Source organism: Muscardinus avellanarius (assembly GCF_963383645.1).
Source record: "Muscardinus avellanarius genome assembly, chromosome: 5".
NCBI classification, from domain to species: Eukaryota; Metazoa; Chordata; class Mammalia; order Rodentia; family Gliridae; genus Muscardinus; species Muscardinus avellanarius.
The window spans coordinates 119918789-119939124 of NC_137790.1; the positions used below are offsets into that span (position 1 = coordinate 119918789).

General features: G+C 41.7%; 1 protein-coding gene across 5 annotated transcripts in view; it reads right to left on the minus strand.

Moving 5' to 3' along the window:
* PLCH1 (phospholipase C eta 1) overlaps positions 1-20336 on the minus strand; it is a gene marked incomplete at both ends in the record, with an annotated part of 197680 nt that overhangs the window by 82933 nt on the left and 94411 nt on the right. For all 5 annotated transcript variants that reach the window (XM_080696174.1, XM_080696173.1, XM_080696171.1 and 2 more), the window contains 3 exons: positions 2349-2478; positions 14294-14537; positions 17445-17591. In XM_080696174.1, the coding sequence (XP_080552300.1) occupies positions 2349-2478; positions 14294-14537; positions 17445-17591 (521 nt within the window). The remainder of the gene's footprint in view (positions 1-2348; positions 2479-14293; positions 14538-17444; positions 17592-20336) is intronic.

Below are 20336 nucleotides of genomic sequence, written 5' to 3' on the forward strand. Positions count from 1 at the left end.
TCTTTGTTGGAGAGTCTCTGCATCCTAAGTAACTAGGTGTGATGTTCATATTCCTGCCATAACTTTGTGTCAAAATATTTAGTCCTAGATTCAGAGATAAGTCATTTTTCTAGACTTCGGTGTGAATGCCTAGCCAATTAAGAACAGTAAGACTCTGGGGTTTAAACAACAGCATCTGAAGACGTCAAAAGATGCCATTCATACTTTGAAAGATTACTTTTTTAAAACTCACTTCTGCTGCAACCGGGGGGGAAGAAAAGGGAAACTCTAGGAAGACTTTAGTGTCTTCGCCAGAAATACTGTCAAAAGAAAGAATGCTCCTGACATAAGGCAAGCTAGTATCCCTAATACAAAACTCTGAAATATAGAATGCTCCCAAATCCAAAACTTTTGGAGGATTTAGCAGATGGAGGCTGAGAGAAAGAGCCTGTCACTCCCTTGCTGCTCTGATCCTGACCTCTATAAGAACAAATGGTTAGGAACAGAAGCACCAAACATAAAATATCAATGCTCTCCTAAACTTGTATCACCCACCTGGTCACTTAAATGCAAGTTACTGCAAAACATAGATATGTATATGACTTATTTCCAAATAAATCCTTTTGTAAAATAATATTCTAGTTCATGACTAATAATCTAGCATTGTCTTTTGTGGGGGAGGGAACACTGAGGTTGAGCCCAGGGGCATTCTACCTCTGAGCTATACCCCTAGCCCTTTTCATATATTTTTTATATTTTTAATTTATTTTTTTATTTTATGTGGATCATATTGAAAATGGCATACATTTCAGACTGTGCTTGGTGCCCTCTCCCTCCCTACTTCCCCTTCCCCTCCTCCCAACAATGAGTGTCCAGGCTGACCTTGCTACATTCATATTTTTACACATAGGTTAATGTAGCTCCTCCATTAATCAACCTCAGCCTTCTATATCCCCTACCTTTCCATTTCAGCTTTGCTGAGGTTTCACCTCCATTTTCTGGAGTCGCTCTGGAATTCCTAATACTCCCTAGTTTGATTATATTAAAGAAAACATATGTCCCTTCTCTTTCTGTTTGGCTGATCGATCTCACTTAACATAATGTTCTCCAGGTCTTTCCATCTTCTTAGAAATGACATGATTTTGTTTTTCTCTATCGTTGAGTAGAATTCCATTGTGAGTATTTCCCATAATTTTGCAATCCATTCATCTGTTGATGGAGACCTAGGTTGGTTCCATATTTTAGCTATTACGAATTGTGCTGCTATGAACATGGGTCTGCATATGTTACTGTAGTTCTCTGATTTCAACCCCTTTGGAAAGATTCCCAAGAGTGGTATAGATGGATCATATGGTACATTTATTCCCAGTTTTCTAAGGAATATACACACTGATCTCCATAGCAGCTGAACTAGTTTGCACTCCAACCGACAGTGTAAAAGAGTTCCTCTTTCCCCACATCCTCACCAGCATTTGTTGTTATTTGATTTCTTTATGCTTGCCACTCCGATTGGGGTTAGATGGAATCTCAGCATAGTTTTGAATTGCATCTCCCTAGTGGCTAATGATGTTGAACATCTTTTATATTTTATTTTGAAACAGGGCTTTGCTAGGTTGCTGAGTGTCTCAATATGTTGTTGAAGCTAGTCTTGAACCTGCTATCCTCTGGTCTCAGGCTCCCAAGTATTGAGATTACGGGCAGGCACTACCATGCTCAGCCTAGCATTGTCTTAAACTTAACCAAGTTCACTCCTATAGCTCAGACAGAGGACCGCATATAACCTCACTGGATGCAGAGAAAGTCCAGTCCCAAGACTTACTGCAGTGACTAATCAACAGGGAAAAAGTATCTTTGCCAACACCAACATGTGCTGAATGAACTTGTATGAGCTCACTAAATGTGGGAGTGTTTAGCACTTGTAAACTTAGGGATTTGAAACCTTAAGCTCCTCAGAAACAAAACAGAGAGCTCTTGAGAGGTCTTGGATGAGTACTATTTTTCTTCCTGTTATTTGGTGTTTGTTCTTATCCTCACAAGAGGTAGGCAGATGAAATGTCATTGTCTTTTTCGTGGGACCTGAGTTTACTCCATCATTTAAGTATCAGGAAGAGTGCTCATAATTACTCTCTAAAAACTGCCACAACACAAAAGTACTTGAGGAAGTGAAACTGAATTTATGTTAAGTTTTTGGAGTTCTTTTTCTTTGATGAAACAAAATTCCTCTCTTCACCAAAGGGGGTGGGGGAAAAACAGAACAACACATCAAGCAATAGTAGCTTCCAACAAAATATCCCCTTTTCACATAGCAAGGCACATCAGAAATCTCTGTGTTTTTAGCATAAAGGCCAACGCCACTGTGCAAGCATTACCTGAAACATCTGCCTGACTTTTCTTCGGGGCAGATTGACATTCAGTTTATGCATAAGTTGGTGTATTTCTTCAATATTCAATAAGCCATCACCATTCTTATCAGCTTCCTCAAAGGTCTGCTTCACCCACGTGAAGAAAAGTCAAAGAAAACACTTGTGTTGTCAATATAAAAACTGTTCTGCTACAGAATACTCCCAAGGACATCTACCAGCAACATGGAACTTGAGAAATTTTTTTTTTTTTCTTTTTGGTACTGGAGATTGAACCCAACCCAGGGGTGTTCTACCACTTGATCTACATCTTCAGTCCTATTTTATTTTTTATTTTGAAACAGGGTCTCACTGGGTTGTTGAGGGTCTTGCTAAGTTGCCCAGGCTGGACTGAAACCTGAGATCCTCTTGCCTCAGTCCCCCAAGTACTGGACTTATACAGGCATGCACCACCACACCCAAAGAAGAGAAGTTCTTTTGAGGAGACCCTGTAATACACAGGCTCTACTGAGTTAGTAGTGAAGAAAACAGCTACTTAAGACCGGGTAGGAGGCAGGGCAGACGTTCATGGGAAACCAAAGTCAAACAAGACTGTTGAGAGCTCTTTAATTCTCACATTCATATCCAATTTTATCCAAATTAAACATCAAGCCTATTATTGCAAAAACACTCCATTTCATCAGCTGGAAGGGAAAAACACTGCATTACTAGCTCTCATTCTGCTCAAACAAAAAGACAGTATATTAATTTATATCCCCATTAGTAAATGCCATAACTCAATTTACTTGTTTGCACTTGTCCATTAGCCCTTTTTCTCTGCTGGCCAGTGTTCCCCAGCAATGCTCCCCTGCTTATCATACAAACCTCTTGCCCTCATCAGTCCGCAGATATAGGGTTGGATCAGGCTCTCCATGCATAAGGCAGAGATGGCATGCAGCAGAGACACTCAGGGTGATGACAGCTCTCACACACTTTGCTCAAAGTTTATCACAGCCCAATGCACAACAGCCGCATTAGGGAAGCAATCTAGATATCCGTCACCAGAAGAATGGATAGAGAAAATGGGCCATAGGCAATACAATGGAATTTTACCCGGCCATAAAGAACAAAGTTAGGTCATGTAGAGGGAAGTGGATAGGACTGGAGAAAATTGTGCTAAGTGAGGTTGGCCAGTCTCTGAAAGTCAAAGTCAAGGGTCATATGTCTCCTCTCATGTGTGGAAGCTAGTAAGAAAACAGGAGACAAAATGGAGTTTGGTCAAATGAGAAGAAAGAACAGTAGAATGGAAGAAGGGTATTGGGAAAGATGGGGAGGGGAAAAGGGAGGCCTGAGGAAGGTAACAGCTCAAATAATGCTAAGCCCATACATGAAGGCATCACTACCAATCCCCTTCTAGTACTGGGGGATGGGGGAGGTTGCAGAGGGAAGTGCACCAAGTGCTGTGTGCATATATATTTGTATCACATAGAACCTCACTGTGCTGTATAATTATAATGCACCAATAAAAGTATAATATATACTTTTATAGTACATATGATCCCTTAATAATGAAGCCGCCAATACAACAAATTTAGGCCTTATCTTCTTCTGCACTCTCCCTTCTAATATCTTTTTACCTTCACAATACTCCTGACACAGGATTTCAACTTTCTCAGTCCCTCTTCTACATTTAGAAAATTAGGATAGAAATATAGGACTTCCGGGAAGATGGCAACCGAGAAAAGTGGGGCTTAAGAGCCCTGCTAACAACCAATCTCCATTACCACAAAATCAGCGCCTTTCATAGCCAGAAAACACCATCACCAGAGAAACAAAAAAATCACCAGGCGCCAGAGAGAAAGCAGACTGAGAACAGAGCTCAGAGCCACAGAGGAGATACACCAGCCTCACGCCCAAAGACACGGCAGCAGCGCCATACTGCCGGCAGCAGTGGCAAATTCACCGGACGGCTACAGTAAGCCGAGGTGAGCCGCTGCGGAACAGCCAGGCGGGATCTTTCGGCACAGGAAGCATCTAAAGCTCCCAGTGGCTGAGCTCAGCACACGCTGCAGGGACTCAGAGTGGAACTCAAAACCAGAGAAGAAAAAATACGCCAGCCTCATGGCCGAGGGTGTGGCAGCATCGCCATATTGCCACCGGCGGCAGCAGCAGTGAATTCACCAAGTCCAGTACAGCTGCATCTGCGTACTCAAGAACAGTGAGTCAAATTGCGGGCCACAGAGGAGAAATCCCAGTACTGTACTCCCTGGGACTTGACCCAGTGGGGGAGTGGCGGTGGCAGAGATATCACACCATAGGAGAACGTGCAACCTGGCACACCCCCCCCCATAGTTTAAAGCAGCCTCTATCGACTCCCTGGGTCGGAGACTCTGTGATACAACCCAGTAAAGGAGTAGTGGGGTCTGATATACTACAGACTCGAGATCCAGAGCACCTTAAGTGAAGCCGTAGTGACACAGGGAAGAACCCAGAGAAGGCACAAACTTCCGAAATCATGGGAAAGAGGAATAACACTGGAGCAACGAATGCCCACAACCCCACAACATCAGAACCCGATAAAACAGAAAATCAGAGATTTCTAGAAGATCAAATCAGGAAAATAACTGTAGAAATAATAGAGGTGCTTCGAAAAGAACTCAGAGAGAGCCAAAAAGAGATAAAGGATGCAATTAATGAAGTAAAGACCTCAATTCAAAGCACAAACAACCGATTAGAGCACATGGAGAACAGAATCTCGCTCTTAGAAGATGATCATTCCAAAAATGAACGCATAGTTTCTAATCTAGAAAAAAATATCCGACAGCAGGAATCTGATATTGAAGAAATATGGGCCCATTTTCAGAGAGCTAACCTAAGAATAATTGGAATAGAGGAGGGAAAAGAAAGTGAAACCAAAGGGATCAAAAATATCTTCAAGGAAGTAATAGCAGAAAATTTTCCAAACATAGAGCAAGAGGTCAATACACAGGCCCAGGAAACGTATAGAACTCCCTTTAGACAGGATCGGAGAAGAGGATCCCCACGCCACATAATTGTCAAAATGACCAATGTGGAAGCCAAGCAGAGAATCTTAAAGGCAACAAAAACAAAGGGCCAAGTGACATTCAGAGGCAAACCAATTAGAATCACTCCAGACTTCCCAAACCAAGTCATGAGAGCCAGAAGGGCTTGGAGGAACATATTCCAAACTCTGAAAGAAAACAACTTCCAGCCAAAAATTTCCTACCCAGCAAAACTTTCTGTCAAATTAGATGGGGAAATAAGAAGCTTCCATGACAAACAGAAACTGAAGGAATTTATGTCTTCAAAACCAGCGCTAGAGAAAATACTCAAAGAGATTAACTACAAAGAAGAAATAGGTAACACACACCAGAACCAGAGAAACAAGATTTTCCATCCAACAGACAACTAAGATTGGTTATCTTTGGAGATTCATTATTTATGTTAGTCTTTTACCTATCTCTAAATTGTATTTTTTGCCTTTATTGTTGTTGATTTTTAGGATTTCTAGTTGGAATATTAATATACCTTCAGATATAGCATTTGGAAATATTTTATCCAATTCTATTAGTAACTTTTAACTCTGTTTACATTGTCTTTGGATATACAATTTTTTTTATTTTTTAGGGAGTTTGTATACTCTTCTGTTGCCTGTGCCATTGAAATCATATCCAACAAATCACTGCCAATTTCAATGTTGTGAGGTTTTATGACCCAGATTTTCTCCTAAAAGTTTATAGTCTTAAGATTTATATTTAGGTCTTTTATCTATTTTGAGTTAACACTTGTATATGTGATTAGGTAAGGGTCCAATTTTATTCTTTCCATGTAATTATTATTTTTCAACAATATTTAGTTAAAAGATTATTATTTCCACCACCAAATGTTCGTGGAAACCTTGTCAAAAATAACTTGACAATATAGGGAAGAATTTAGCTCTAGGCTTGTACTTAACTCCAATGGTTTATATATCTGCCTTTAGAACAGTACTACACTGTTTCAATTATTGTAGCCTTATATGGTTTGAAATCAGAAAATATATATCTTCTAGCTTTGTTCTTTTTCAAGATCGTTTTGGGTATCTAGAATCCATATTCCATATTAGGATAGATTTTTTTCTGAAAAATAAATATATAAATATATGATAGTTTCACCTAAAAAAAATAGAAAAAAAAATATTCTCTGGTAAGAAAGAAAGCAAAAAGAAATATTGAAATGTTATCTTTAAGTCATCAAAAGCTTGGTATCAGACAAATGAAACTGTTATGTGAGATTATCATTTTTAATTTTGGATAAATTGCTATAATACTAGATGTCAACCACTAAGCCAAGCATGGGAAGGAGGGATGGGGAAAGAATGGGGTGGGAATCGGGTGGGGGATGACTGGGTGATGTGTGCATGTATGTCTACAAAAGTTTGTATCCCACTATGATGTATGAATACAGTGCACCAATAAAAAAAAATAAAAATATAAAAAAAAGAAAATTAGACCATCTAGTTCAATATCATCATTGTTCAGATAAGGATATAAAACTAAAGGAAGGCCGGGTGTGGTGGTGCACGCTCGTAATCCCAGCGCTTGGGAGGCTGAGACAGGAGGATTGTGCAGGTTCGAAGCCAGCCTCAGCTACTTAGTGAGGCTCTCAGCAACTTGGCAAGACCCTGTTTCCAAATAAAATATGAAATAGCTCTGAGAGTGTAGCCCGAAGGTAGAAGGCCTCTGGGTTCCATCTTCAGTACCACAAAAATAATAAATAAATAAATAAATAAATAAATAAATAAATAAAACAGAAATTTTCTTAGAATTGGTAAGAGAGCCAGGTCTCAAATCCAGGTCTCTGGGGACCTGGTAGAGCATTCCTCGCTCCTCCATGGGAGGTCTCTCTCTGTCCCATGCTCCTCTTCCTACACTGGCCTTGAAAGTTGTCACCCAACAGGCACAACTTTCTATTCACAGCCAACTAGGAAGTGGAAACCCACTGTGCCATGGCAACCCTCTGGCTCAGCTGTGAATCTCGGCAACTGAGAGTAGGATGCTGAGTTTAGGTATAAAGGATGTATACCATGTGAGTGAGATTTTATCAGACCCTCTGTGAGATGAGCCTTGGGTTGTATTACACAGTGGGGAAGCAAAATAAATGAAGGAATTGAAAACTCTCAGTTGACTTTCAGCAGAGAGGATTTTTTTTAAAAAATGGATGATTCATAGTTGTTGAAGGGCATGTTAGAGAAGGCAGGAATGTACACATGCTTGGAATACCAAACGGAGCTTCCAAGTTGAAGGGTAATGAAGAGAAACAGAAAAGAGGTGATGGAAAGAAACCAGAGAATCAACTAAGGGAAGCAAGGAACAGGAGGAAAAGAAGACCGAGGGATAGTATCTTCTCATCAAGTAGGTGACACGCACTGAAAGATTTCCATTTCCACTCAAAATAACTAACTAATGCCCTAGCACTGGGAGAGCACAATTTACATCTCCTGTGTGTTTCAAATGTTGATGGTAGAAGACAGTGCTATAGAAAGTGGAAACAACCAGAAGGTTAAAGTCTCCCTCCTTCTAGGGTGAAGTACAACTGATTTTCAGATTGTAAACACTTTGTTTCACATTTTATTCCCTCTACAACATTGTGTGTGTGTGTGTGTGTGTGTGTGTGTGTGTGTGTGTGTGTGTTACTGAGGATGGAACCCAAAGGCATTCTACTTCCAAGCTACACCCCCAGCCCTCTTTTTTATTCTTTATTTTGAAACAGGGTCTCACTAAGTTTCCAGGGACCTCACTAAGTAGCTGAAGCTGTCTGCTAACCATGATCCTCTGGTATCAGTCTCCCGAATGCTGGGATTATAAACATGGGCCACCCCGCCCAGCCTCTACAACATTTTTAAGTAGGTATGAGAGTCCACTTCTTTCAAGTGTAGTCTTCTTATACAGTTCATCAGGACCTCATTATATATGTCACTTGGAAGTTAAAGGGAGAACTAGACCTAGGGGGAAAAAAAACCTGATGAATCAAAAGGGTGAATAATTAAAGCTAATTATTAATAAGCACCTGAGTCTCATTGTTTACCCTTTTCTGTGCACACAGAATCTACTCCATGAACTCCATTGCTTTAGACTGGGGACGCTGCTCTGTTATTTAGCCACAGTACAAAGAAGTGATAAAATTATTCCAATAACAATAATGTTTTATCCTTTCACTCTACAACTTGGAAGGGTGAGGAAGGTAATGGTACTAGGGATTGAACCCAGGGGCAATCTACCTCTGAGCTACACCCTCAGCCGCACCCTCAGCCCTTTTTATTTTTAATTTTTAAATAGGGTCTTGCTAAATTGCTGAGGGTTTTGCTAAGTTGCTGAAGGTGGCCTCAAACCTACAATCCTGCCTCAGCCTCCCCAGTACTGGGATTACAGGCATGTGCCCCCACACCCAGCATGTAAATTATTCTACAATTCTTTATCAAGGCTCTCCAAGGCTTCTCCAGAGAAGAGGCAGAAGCAGCCAGATCTTGGCATGAGTCTATCCTGCAGATGAAATCTCATTAGGATAGACTGGTGCCTGCAAGGTCTTCGGCACCTCTCCATCAGCTGGCCTTGACCGTTGGCTTAGGAGACATGGGACTGATAAGCAAATACAGGAGGAGTCCAACCAAGAAATAGACACTTGTCCTAATTCTACCGCTGACCTGGCCTTTGATAATCAGCCACTCATGTCACCTCATGGGGGCCTCTGTTTCCTGATCAACAGTGTCAGGAGCATAATTAGGTAACCATGAGATGCATTCCATTTCTAAGAGTCTGTGAAAGGAAAAACCATTCTTTCCAAGTAACAGTCACACGGGATACAATGGTGGTGAGAGGATCTGATAGCTTCGAAGTGTCCTTCACAATTAATATGTGAGTGCCAAGAAAACCCCGAATTAATGATTTATGGCCATACACACAATAACTAAGAAGAAGACAGTAACTGGGCAGAGAAAAACCGGAAGGATAAAACTGAATGAAAAGGAATGCTCTAGTATTTTCTATAAAGAAACTATAGGGGATAGTATTCAGCACAAGGATGCACAAACCTTTCCTGATGATAATAAACATTTTAGATTTTACAGACCATTTGACATTAGCTACAACTTCCCCTACACGGCCACTGTCGCACAAAAGCTACCCCATAAGCAATGCATGCATGAGTGAACCTGGCTGTGTTCTCATAAAACTTTATTTATGGACATTGAAGCTTGAATTTTAAATAACTTTCACATATCACAAAATGTCATGCTCTGTTTTATTTTTCCCCCACCACTTAATTTTTTTTTAATTTATTTATTTGGTGGTACTGGGGTTCCTGGAAACCCTTCTACCTCTGGGCTACACTGCCAGACCTATTTTATACTTTTTATTTGGAAGCAGGGTCTCTTAAGCCAGCGCAGCTGGCTTCAAACCTGCGGGATCCTCCTATCTCCGCCTCCCAAGCGCAGGGATTACAAGCGTGCGCCACCACACCCAGCTCCCCCACCACTTTAAATTCAGACAAATAGAGGTCAGGTCAAGCATGGTGGTGGACAACCACAGTCCCAGCTACTTGGAAATCTGAGGCAGGAGGATAGCTAAGTTCAACCAGCCAGTACAACTTAGTGAGACCCTATCTCAAAACAAAAAATAAAAAAGGCTCATTGGTAGAGTGCTTGCCTAACATGGACCTTGGGTTCCATCCACAGTGCTGGAAAAAAAAAAAAAAAAGAAAGAAAACGGTGATGGACCAGATTTGTCCTGTAGTTTGAGGAAAAGGAGATAAGGTAAGAAAAGTCCGATGAAGAAAATGTTGAGACTAGATGCCAGCACCATTATCTTTGCACAGAGATGGTGGGGTGACAGAGATTTCTGACTTTATCCCAATAGGAATGCAAAAAATGGCTGCTCCTTACCTCTCCAGCAACAACAACTTTACTTACAAACTGCCTGGGCTTGGTTTATATAATTCACGTGCTCTCCACACCCCTCCTTTGAATAGGCACCATGGTCGCCCTCAGTGCCACATCAGACAGACTCAGAAGACAAAGAGTGTGATTCACCCAGATTCACACAGCACAAGGCATAGTTGGGCTGGACCCCACAGCTCAGCACCGCATCTCGGGCCCTCACCATGACGCTACGTGATTCGCGACGTCCGTGATTAGACTTCACTGAGCTCTACTCAATATAGCCAAGCTACAGAAACAATGGTGTTCACACTCTAGGCTGCATAGATTTTTCTCCTTCAGTCATTTAAAAGATGCGTGATTCTCATGATTCATTTGCTGATTAGTTTCAGCTGTGAATGAAGTCTAATCATGAACATCCCAAATCTGCTCTCCTTAATGAGTGTAATTAAATGTATGTGTAACCAAGGATGTCATTCTGCTATTAAGATATTATCTAAAATCTTATCTAACTCTAAAAAATTGGTACAAGAATGGTTCCCTGTCTTAATATAGCTTGCCATCTCCCCACCCCACTTTATTCACACAAATATCAACTGCCTCTACATTTCTTATAAAATTGCTTCTCTGTTCGGTTCTGGGGTTCACTTACCTTCCACGAAGCACAGTTTCAGAGTACCAAATCCTTTGGCTATCAAAATGGTTGATTTAAATATGACTGATTTCAAATGTCAGAAAACATAGACAACTAAAACAGTTTTGGGTTTTTGGGGTTTTGTTTTGGTTTTTTGTTTGTTTGTTTTGGCGGTACTGGGGATGGAACCCAGGGGCATTCTACCTCCGAGCTACACCCCCAGCCCTATTTTTTATTCTTTATTTTTGAAACAGGGTCTCATAAGTTGTGGAGAATCTCACTAAGTAGCTGAGGCTGTGTTCATGAACCTCAATCCTTTGGTCTCAGCCTCTCCAATGCTGGAATTACAAGCATGCACCACCACGCTCAGCTCAAAACAGGTTTTGGAAACCACTGACCAGCCGGGCGTGGTGACTCACGCTTGTAATCTCAGCATCCTGGAGACTAAGACAGAAGGATCGTGGTTCACAGACAGCCTCAGCTATTTAGTGAGGCCCTTTGCAACTCAGTGAGACCCTATTTCAAAATAAAGAATAAAATAATAGGGCTGGGGGTGTAGCTCAGAGGTAGAATGCCCCTGGGTTTCAACCCCAGTACCACAAAAAAGAACGAACCATTGACCAATACAACAGAAAGAAGCTTCTAATGTTCAGGCCAAGAAACATCTCCATTCAGTGTTTTTGCTCATTTGTCTTTTACCATAATACTAAAGAATTAAGCATCAAGCCGGACATGGTGGCGCACGCTTGTAATCCCCGCACTTGGGAGGAAGCTACAGGAGGATCACGCAGGTTCAAAGCCAGCCACACTGGCTTAAGAGACCCTGTTTCCAAATAATAATATAAAATATGTCTGGGAGTGTAGCCCAGAGGTAGAAGGGTTTCCAGGAACCCCAGTACCACCAAAAAAAAAGAAAGAAAGAAAGAAAGAAAGAAAGAAAGAAAGAAAGAAAGAAAGAATTAAGAATCAAACTAACAGAGGGAAGAGAGAAGCACAGAGAGTTAGCCATGTGTTTCTGTTGTTTTCATCTGTGACCCCCACCTGCATTCATATGCAAGCTGAGGACACATGGAAACATCAGCACAGGTCCACTCAGGCCTCCACACAGTCAAGATCCACCCTTGGGCTGAACGCGCCCCTGCTCCAACAACACACAGAGTGAGCAGTCACAACTCCAGCAACATGAATTGATCACCACTCCTGGGAAAATGCAGCCACATGCCAATGACACCCAAGAGGTGGCACTCCATCCCATTCCCATAGGGACAGGACCATTCCAAATGCCAAGAATCCAAGCTGTCAACTGGCCAAATGCCTCATTTTACCCACACGCCCAGCTCCATCCCAGCAGGAAGGGTGCTTCAGGCCAGGCACAGTAACCCTCTCTCTCTCATCAGTACTGCAGGACCACAGATTGAGTTTGCCAAGAATTACACTGAGGCTCTTATTTTCAAGCAATTTAGAGAGGATAAATGTTAGAAGTAGAAAATTACTTCCAGGCTGGGGTGTAGCTCAGTGGTAGAGCACTTGCCTAGCATGTGCAAGGTTCTGAGTTCCAAAAGAAGAAAAGGAGGGAAGCAAAGAGGAAAGAAGGAAGGGAAGGAGGGAGGGAGGGAGGGAAGGAGGGAGGGAGGGAGGGATTGGTTTTCTTGAATAGCAAGCAATTCAGTTTCCAAACTATAAGTTAAAAACAAAGGGGGAAAAAAACAGATAGGAGCTTGGTGCCTGTTACATAATTGGAACTCAAAAAAATTATTTGCTCAACTAAATTGACTTTATGATAAAACAAGTTTTCTCCCATCCAAATCAATGTTTTTTCTATTATACTTTATGAATAGTCTTACAATTTTTAAAAAAATGGTAATATTTAACTGGAGGCTCTCAGATTGTGGGGCTCATTTAGTCTCTTTGGAAGAATTCTCCTTAGCTCATAAAAGCCTAAGTCTCTATAGCTTTATGTATTCCTTTACTTGGTGTAGGAGTGAAAAGGGAGAGAAGGTACAAAAGGTAAATATGAGACAGAAAGAAAAATGGTTTTAAGATTCACAACTAGCTGAGCATGGTGGCGCACACTTGTAATCCCAGCATTCGGGAGGCTGAGACCAGAGGATCGCAGTTCGTGGACAGCCTCAGCTACTTAGTAAGATCCTTTGCAACTCAGTGAGACCCTGTTTCAAAATAAAGAATAAAAAATAGGGCTGGGGGTGTAATTCAAACGTAGAATGTCCCTGGGTTTTATCCCCAGTACCACCAAAAACCAACAACAACAACAAAGATTCACAACTGGGGGTGAGGGGGAAGAGCATAGTCTAATTCTCTTATTACAATTTGGGTCTAAAATGTTCACTAAAAACCAGGCATGGTGGGGCATGCTTGTAATCCCCACGCTTGGGAGGCAGAGACAGGAGGATTGTGCCGGTTCGAAGCCAGCCTTGCTGGCCTAAGAAACCCTGTTTCCAAATAAAAACCTAAAAAATAGGTCTAGGAGTGTAGCCCAGAGGTAGAAGGGTTCCACCCCCAGTACCACCAAAAAAAAAAAAAAAAAAAAAAAAAAAGTTCACTAAAACGCTAATGTTTTAAGCTAGGCGTGGTGGTTCACGCTTGTAATCCCAGCATTTGAGAGGCTGAGACAGGAGGATCTTGGTTTGAAGACAGCCTCAGCTACTTAGTGAGGTCCTTCGCAACTTAGTGAGACCATGTTTCAAATAAAGAATTAAAAAAATAGGGCAGGGGTGTAGCTTGGAGGTAGAATGACTCTGGGTTCCATCCTCAGACCTACAATAAATAAATAAATAAATAAATAAATAAATAAATAAAGCTAATGTTTTAAAAGCACAATTCCTCATGCAGCAAAGGTTGAAGGTGGGGCTTTTTTGCAATGACTGAAGCATAAGGCCTCTAATCTCCTCAGTAAATTAATCCACTACTGGATGGGTTAATAATTTGAATGGCCTACTAAATAGTAATGGTAGGCAGAGGAAATAGATTCCTGAGGGCATCTCCAAATCTGATTTCCAGCTGCCATGAGCTCTCCCCCACCACACCCTAACACCATGATGTTTCTGTCTTGGAGCTGGCTAGCCATGGACTGAACATCTGAGACCATGAGCCAAAATAAATCTTTCCTCGTCCAAGTCATTCTTGTTGGGTATTTTAGTCACAGCAATACAAAGCTGACACATTTCCCTTCACATACACATGCACAAAACTCAAAGATCTAGGAGGAGGGCTATTAGGAAAGGGAAAAGAGTAAAGTTAGTGGGGGAGGCAAGAGAGGACAGTAGAAAGAGTGAATACAACAAAAGCACCTTGTACACAGGGATGAGAATGCCACAATGGAACCTACTAGTTTGTACAGTTGATAAGCATTAGTAATTATAACAACCAGTAAGTTTCTAGGGAGGATATTGGTCGTGGGTCCTCTGTCTCTTGGCCAGGGAATCTTCATCACTGATGCCGGCCATCAGGTACTTGAGGCCAGTGATCCAGGTGCGGGCCTCCTCGGGGTTGGAGGTGATGAGGTCCAGGGACTCCATGTGGTTGCCATGGTAGATGGTGAAGCAGCAGCTGGGATCGAAGCTCCCCTCCGCCTGTCTGTGGAAGATTTCCGACTGCCGGCCCTCGGTGACTTTGTAAATAGAATCGATCAGTACTGGGGGGAAGTGAGATGAACAGTTAAACGGCAGATGAAGACATTTTATTATGATTAAGTAATAAGAAAAGCAAAATATGATAAAAAATAAAAAATGAGAAAAAATAACAAGATTAAAAAAAAAAAAGCAAAATAATACCAAAAAATTCATTGTCTGCAAGTTTTAAGTTCAAATGTGAAACAACACTGGCACTGTTTTTTGCTGCAAGGAAACTTCTTTGGGTCACCTTATACTTTTCTGAGCATCTTGACCATATCCTCCCAAGGCAATAAATTAGAATGCATTGAAATTTAAGAGTAAACGATAGGCAAGTCCATCAGAGCACGAAGACTGGTAGAAAAGGTAGCTAACCCATAAGTTGAACTTATGGTCTACTTATTCACGGACAGAAAGCATACAAAGACCCTGCACTGACTGGTATTGTTTGCAAAATGGAAGAGAAGATGGTTAGAAAATTGAAAGGGGGAAAAAACTGACTGGCAACCGAGTAGCCTGCTAAGCATGGCTGGCATTCCCAGGAGAGAACCAGGGTAATGGAGGTACATGGTGGGCCGGAGAGTCGGTGGAGCAAGTTGGCAGCCAGAGGAAGGAAGAGGAGACCAGAAACACAGGCCCAGCCCAGGGTGTGGAACCAAATGCTGGGGACAGACTGGAAAGCTCAGGAGAGAGGACAACCAGAGAGAAAGACAGAAACATTGTCAAGGCTAGATCTTGGAGAGGCTGGAGACCAGAGATTCACATTATTTAGGAAGTGAGTGCCAATGAGACACTGAAGGTTTGGGTCAGAGGGGCACTGACGGGGATAACTCCACATTACAATATTGTGTCTCAGTTTACTTGTTTGTAAACAGGCATTGGAAGTGTTACACATTCTATCGACTGTTAGAGTTAGTCTTCTATCAGTGGCAAGATCCAAGCTTTATTCTGGTCTCAAATCAATCTCCAAATGAATCTCGGGTAAATGAGCCTACGTCCATCCCCAGATAACATTCCAGAAGGGCTAGGCTATTAGGGTGGCCCCAATTCCATTTCTTGGGGTTGATTTGGGTGTGGTCATGCAACCCAGTCTCACCAAGCTGACATGGGCAGTCTGCTTTAACTGGGTCTAAAAAGGGGTTCTTTCCTCCTTAAAAAGAAGCATAATAAGAGAAGGTCACTGTCTGCTTTTTCGCTGTTGTAGGAGGTTGTGAGGCCAAGAACAGTTGGGGTCATATTGCTCTGGCCTTGATTGTAATGCTAGCATACAAGGGACAGAGCCAGGATCCTGTAGGAAACAACTGGAGGCTCCCTGTCCCACACCTGAGTCCCACCAGTCTCTGGGTATCATGCTAAATGAGATAATAAATTTGTGTATCATGTGAGCTTAATTTGTACAAGCTCAATTTATTTGTTACTGATACAGAAAAAATAACTAAATAGAGATTGGTGAAGAGACTTTGCAATAGACAACCGGAAAGGTGGAGAGACTTTGGACCAAAGAGGCTACATGTAAACAGGAAGAAAGGGCTGATGAAAGAGCTGTCATGGGGAACTCAACAAAGATTTGTTACTAATTATAACTGGTGCACATAGCCTTTCACTTTCTGCACCAACTTCAGAGCTTAAGTGATACTCAGTCAGCTGGTAGAGCATTATTTCTGACTATGTCTGGGAGGGTTTTTCAAAAAAATAATATTTGAATCAATGAATTGGAAAAGAAAAAGCAACCCTTGTCCAACATGAGTGAGCACCATCCAATCAGCTGAGGGCCCAGACAGAACAAAAAGGCAGAGAAAAGGCACATTTTCTCCCTCCTTGAGTGGGACACTCATCCTTCTCTTCCTCAGATACCAGAGCTTCAGGTCCCTAGGCCTTTGGACTCTAGGATAGCAGCATCCCCCTCCCTTCAGGCCATCAACCTGTGGCTGAGATCTACAACATCAGCCCCCCTGGTCTTCAGGTCATCAGACTCATCAGATTCAGGCCGACCAGTACTCTACGGTTTCTAGCTTATAGATGCATACTGTGGTTTCTCAGCCTTCATGAGTATCTAACTATTCACCCATCCATCCATCCACCCACCCACCCACCCACCCATCCACCCATCTACCCACTCATCCATTCATCTATCCATCCATTCATCCATCTATCCATCCACTTATCTATCTAACCATCCATCCATCCATCTACTCAACCATCCATCCATCCATCCTGCATCCATCCATCCATCCATCCATCCATCCATCCATTCTGTTGATTTTGTTTTTCTAAGAGAATCCTGAATACAGTGTGGGGAAAAATAAGCTTTAACTAGGAGTCATGTCCAAACAATTTTTACTTGACATCATTAAAACAGTGCCATTAATTCACTAATCAGCTTAGTGTGCTCCGAATATAACAACATACTTTGAAGATCATTGAATTTATGATGCACCTTACCTTTACAGGAAATAAAATGTCTCAAGTTGTAAAAATCTTACATTCCAATTTAAAAAAAATAAAAAGAAAGCAACCTATCTCCCACACAGGAGAAATATTACCATTTACAAGCATTTGCAGATGAGAAAACTTTCATAGATTAAAATACATTTATTAGCCGGGCGTGGTGGTGAACACTTGTAATCCCAGCATTCGGAAGGCTTAGACCGGAGGATCGCAGTTCGCGGACAGCCTCAGCTACTTAGTGAGGCCCTCTGCAACTCAGTGAGACCCGGTTTCAAAATAAAGAATAAAAAATAGGGCAGGCAGTGTAGCTCGGAGGACGAATGCCCCTGGGTTCCATTACCAGACCCACAAAAAAAAAAAAAAAAAAAAAAAGCCATTTATTGTCTCAATATCCATAGCCAAGAGACCTGAAAACTTGCAAAAACTATGAAAGTTCCACAAGGCCCGTGTTACCCAAACAAAGAACTGAAAGTTGGCTTTACTTTTTGCCTTCTCACTCTTCCGAGAAGGGCGCCAGCGGAGGCGGGTTCGGTGCTCATCCAGGTAGAAGAGCCTGACAAGCCCTTTGCTTCCACGCTTCAGTTTGATCATCTGTGTCCCGGACTGCATGACACTCATGCATCTTTCAACTGCAAGAGATCACAGCACATTCAGCTCCCACATGATGCACGTGCGCACTGCTGTCCCCACCTCGCTGGCAAATAAAACTGCTGATTTACCCCAGAACTTCGAAGACCAGAAGACGAATTTGGGAGAGGTAATCTGAAAGGAAAATTGTTAGAGAATTGATTCATCATACTTTAGCCGGTACAAAGCCTTGCTGGTAAAAAAAAAAATAAAATAAAATAATAAAATAAAATTAGATTTCCAGGTAAATAACACGTTACTGCTGCACAGAGCTATGTTTTGTTCTGTCTTTTGGTACAAGACTGACAGCCACTTGATACTTGGATTTATGTTTCTGAGGCAAATTTTTCAGACATCTTACATGTTGTGAATTTTTATATAACCAGTTAGTTGTAAACGCCTATTATAATAGCACTCTAAGTAGCTGAGGCTGGCTTTGAACCTGCGTGATCCTCCTGTCTCAGCCTCCCAAGTACAGGGATTACATGTGTGCATCACTACACCCAGCTATAGTAACACTTTAAAATGCAACCGATGGAAATGAGATTGGCAAAATGCCCGCAATTATTAAAGTTAGATGATGGTTAATGTGAGTTCATGCTATTATATTTTTGGTGTCTATTTGAAAACATCTAAATTTTAGAAGTAATAAGGAAACATCACGTTTTCACAATAGAATGTAAAACATTTGTTGATGCATTTAAACTGCTAAAAAAAAATTCCATCTAGAAAAGTAATTTGAGCACTGAATACATATAATAGTCAATCACTTATTTTCTAAGTTAGAGCTGTCATTTACTCTGCCTTGGAAAAAAAACCTCGCTGGTAGTAGCTGTCTGCTTTTTGGGCCCGTTTTTGTTTGTTTGTTTGTTTGTTTGTTTGTTTGTTTGTTTGTTTTACTTGTTTGGTGATGCGGCTCACTTTTGCTTTAGAAATGTTTCTCACCCATTCCAAGCACCTCCAGAAGCCTGTCAATCATCCAGATAGAAATAGGCAAATACAGCTTCTTCCAGGACCAAAATCCTGAGCAAATCATTGAATGAAAACAGAATGAGGCCCCTTTGACAATAATACCATAGCTTACTGCCTAAGAATGAGGCTGCAAGTCCCTCTTTACCGAAAGGTTAGGGAATGCCACTCTTCTTAACCAGAGAATTTACAGGAGACTGAACATCACTGCTATCCATTCTCCTGTTGTGTGAGGGCCCCGTGTGATTGCAATTTGGTGCCATCCTCAGGCACCAAGCCCATGCAGCCTTTCTCTGTTCTCTGTTTGGTAAGCATACTGAGAAACCTCTCAGCTAGATTATCTGGCCCTACACCTGCTCACTGGACACTGTCATGACCATTGACACCTCTAGCCCAGCATTTCTGGCACCTGGGTGGAGCCCACAAGGCAGGTGGTGTGCAGGCAACACCATCACTGTAAGAAAACACAGGGCTGTACCAAGAGTTGGGGCTGGGTGCTAGGGAAGGGGTGGTGACCTGGGAGGGTGCTTTGGGTTGGTAGCTTGCACTGGGCTTTGTTTTTGTTATTGTTGTTTTGCTTGGTGCTACAGTAAAATGCAGAAGATCTGGACTGAGTTCGCTGAGTTTACACTTGATGGCGTTTGCAGGAGATGGCTCAATACAAAGGACCCCACAGTCATGCCTTCCTTTGTAAGTCTCCTACAAATGGAGACGTTGTATAATTATGTGTGTATATTTTCTCTCATATGTGTTTTCTCTCATCCATGGAAACCAGAGAGAAATTGGTAAGCCAAAGGGACTGCAGATAAATGAGGAGAGAGAACAGTAGAATAGTAGAGGGGGCTTTTGGAATGGGGTGAAGAGGGAGGGGACTTTGGATGAAGAAAAAAGTTCCAACAATCACCAGGTACATTTGTGAAACTATCGATGCCAATTTCAATATTATGAACAGGGAGAAGAAGGTGGAGCAGGACCCAGAGGGAAACATACCAGCTCAACAGATGTATGGTTACAACACACCAATAAAAGTATATTTTAAATTTTTTCTACAAATGGAGACTTTGTACAATTACGTGTGTGCAAATTTTTACAAAGCACTTTATGTCCTGTTTTGTATATTTCTGTACCATCCACCTGGGTGTACAGCTCTCTTGGTTAAGTTTTTAGCACTGGCAGATGAGTAAGACATTGGAGATTTTACTGAAAATCTGTTGTTCACAATTTTTATGTAGTGTCTTACTACTGTCTCTTTAAAAACTGTAATATATATCTTCATTCAACTCCAGTGTATTTAATTGATGCAGATTTGCATGTATATGTATATTAGAACACAATCTGTCTAATTTAGGTTTTATAAAAGGATGGGTAAGGGGGTGTTCTTGTTTGGCAGCCCCAAGATACCACAGCTGTCATAGTTCTTACTCTTCCTGAAGGCAAATGATTGCATTTTCCCAACCTGGTTTTTCAAGTTCTGTAATACCCTTCAACATACTCTTTTTTTCATCAAATTGGCCAGAAATAGAGCACTGAAACATCTCTCCCTGACTATCTACCTTATCAAACAGATGCTGCTAGAAACAACAGATAAAAGAAACACAATAAACTTCCACAAAGTGAAACTTCAGGTTCTCTGGCTAAATGCCTTGACTTTACCAGGAAAGGTCACCTGAGCCAGCCGCTTGACCCAGCAGGCCCAGGGTACCCACTAAGGTAACTTCAACACACCCACCTCCACCGTTCACTGCATAAGAAGGCTTTCCTGCCCTTAAAGAAATCAA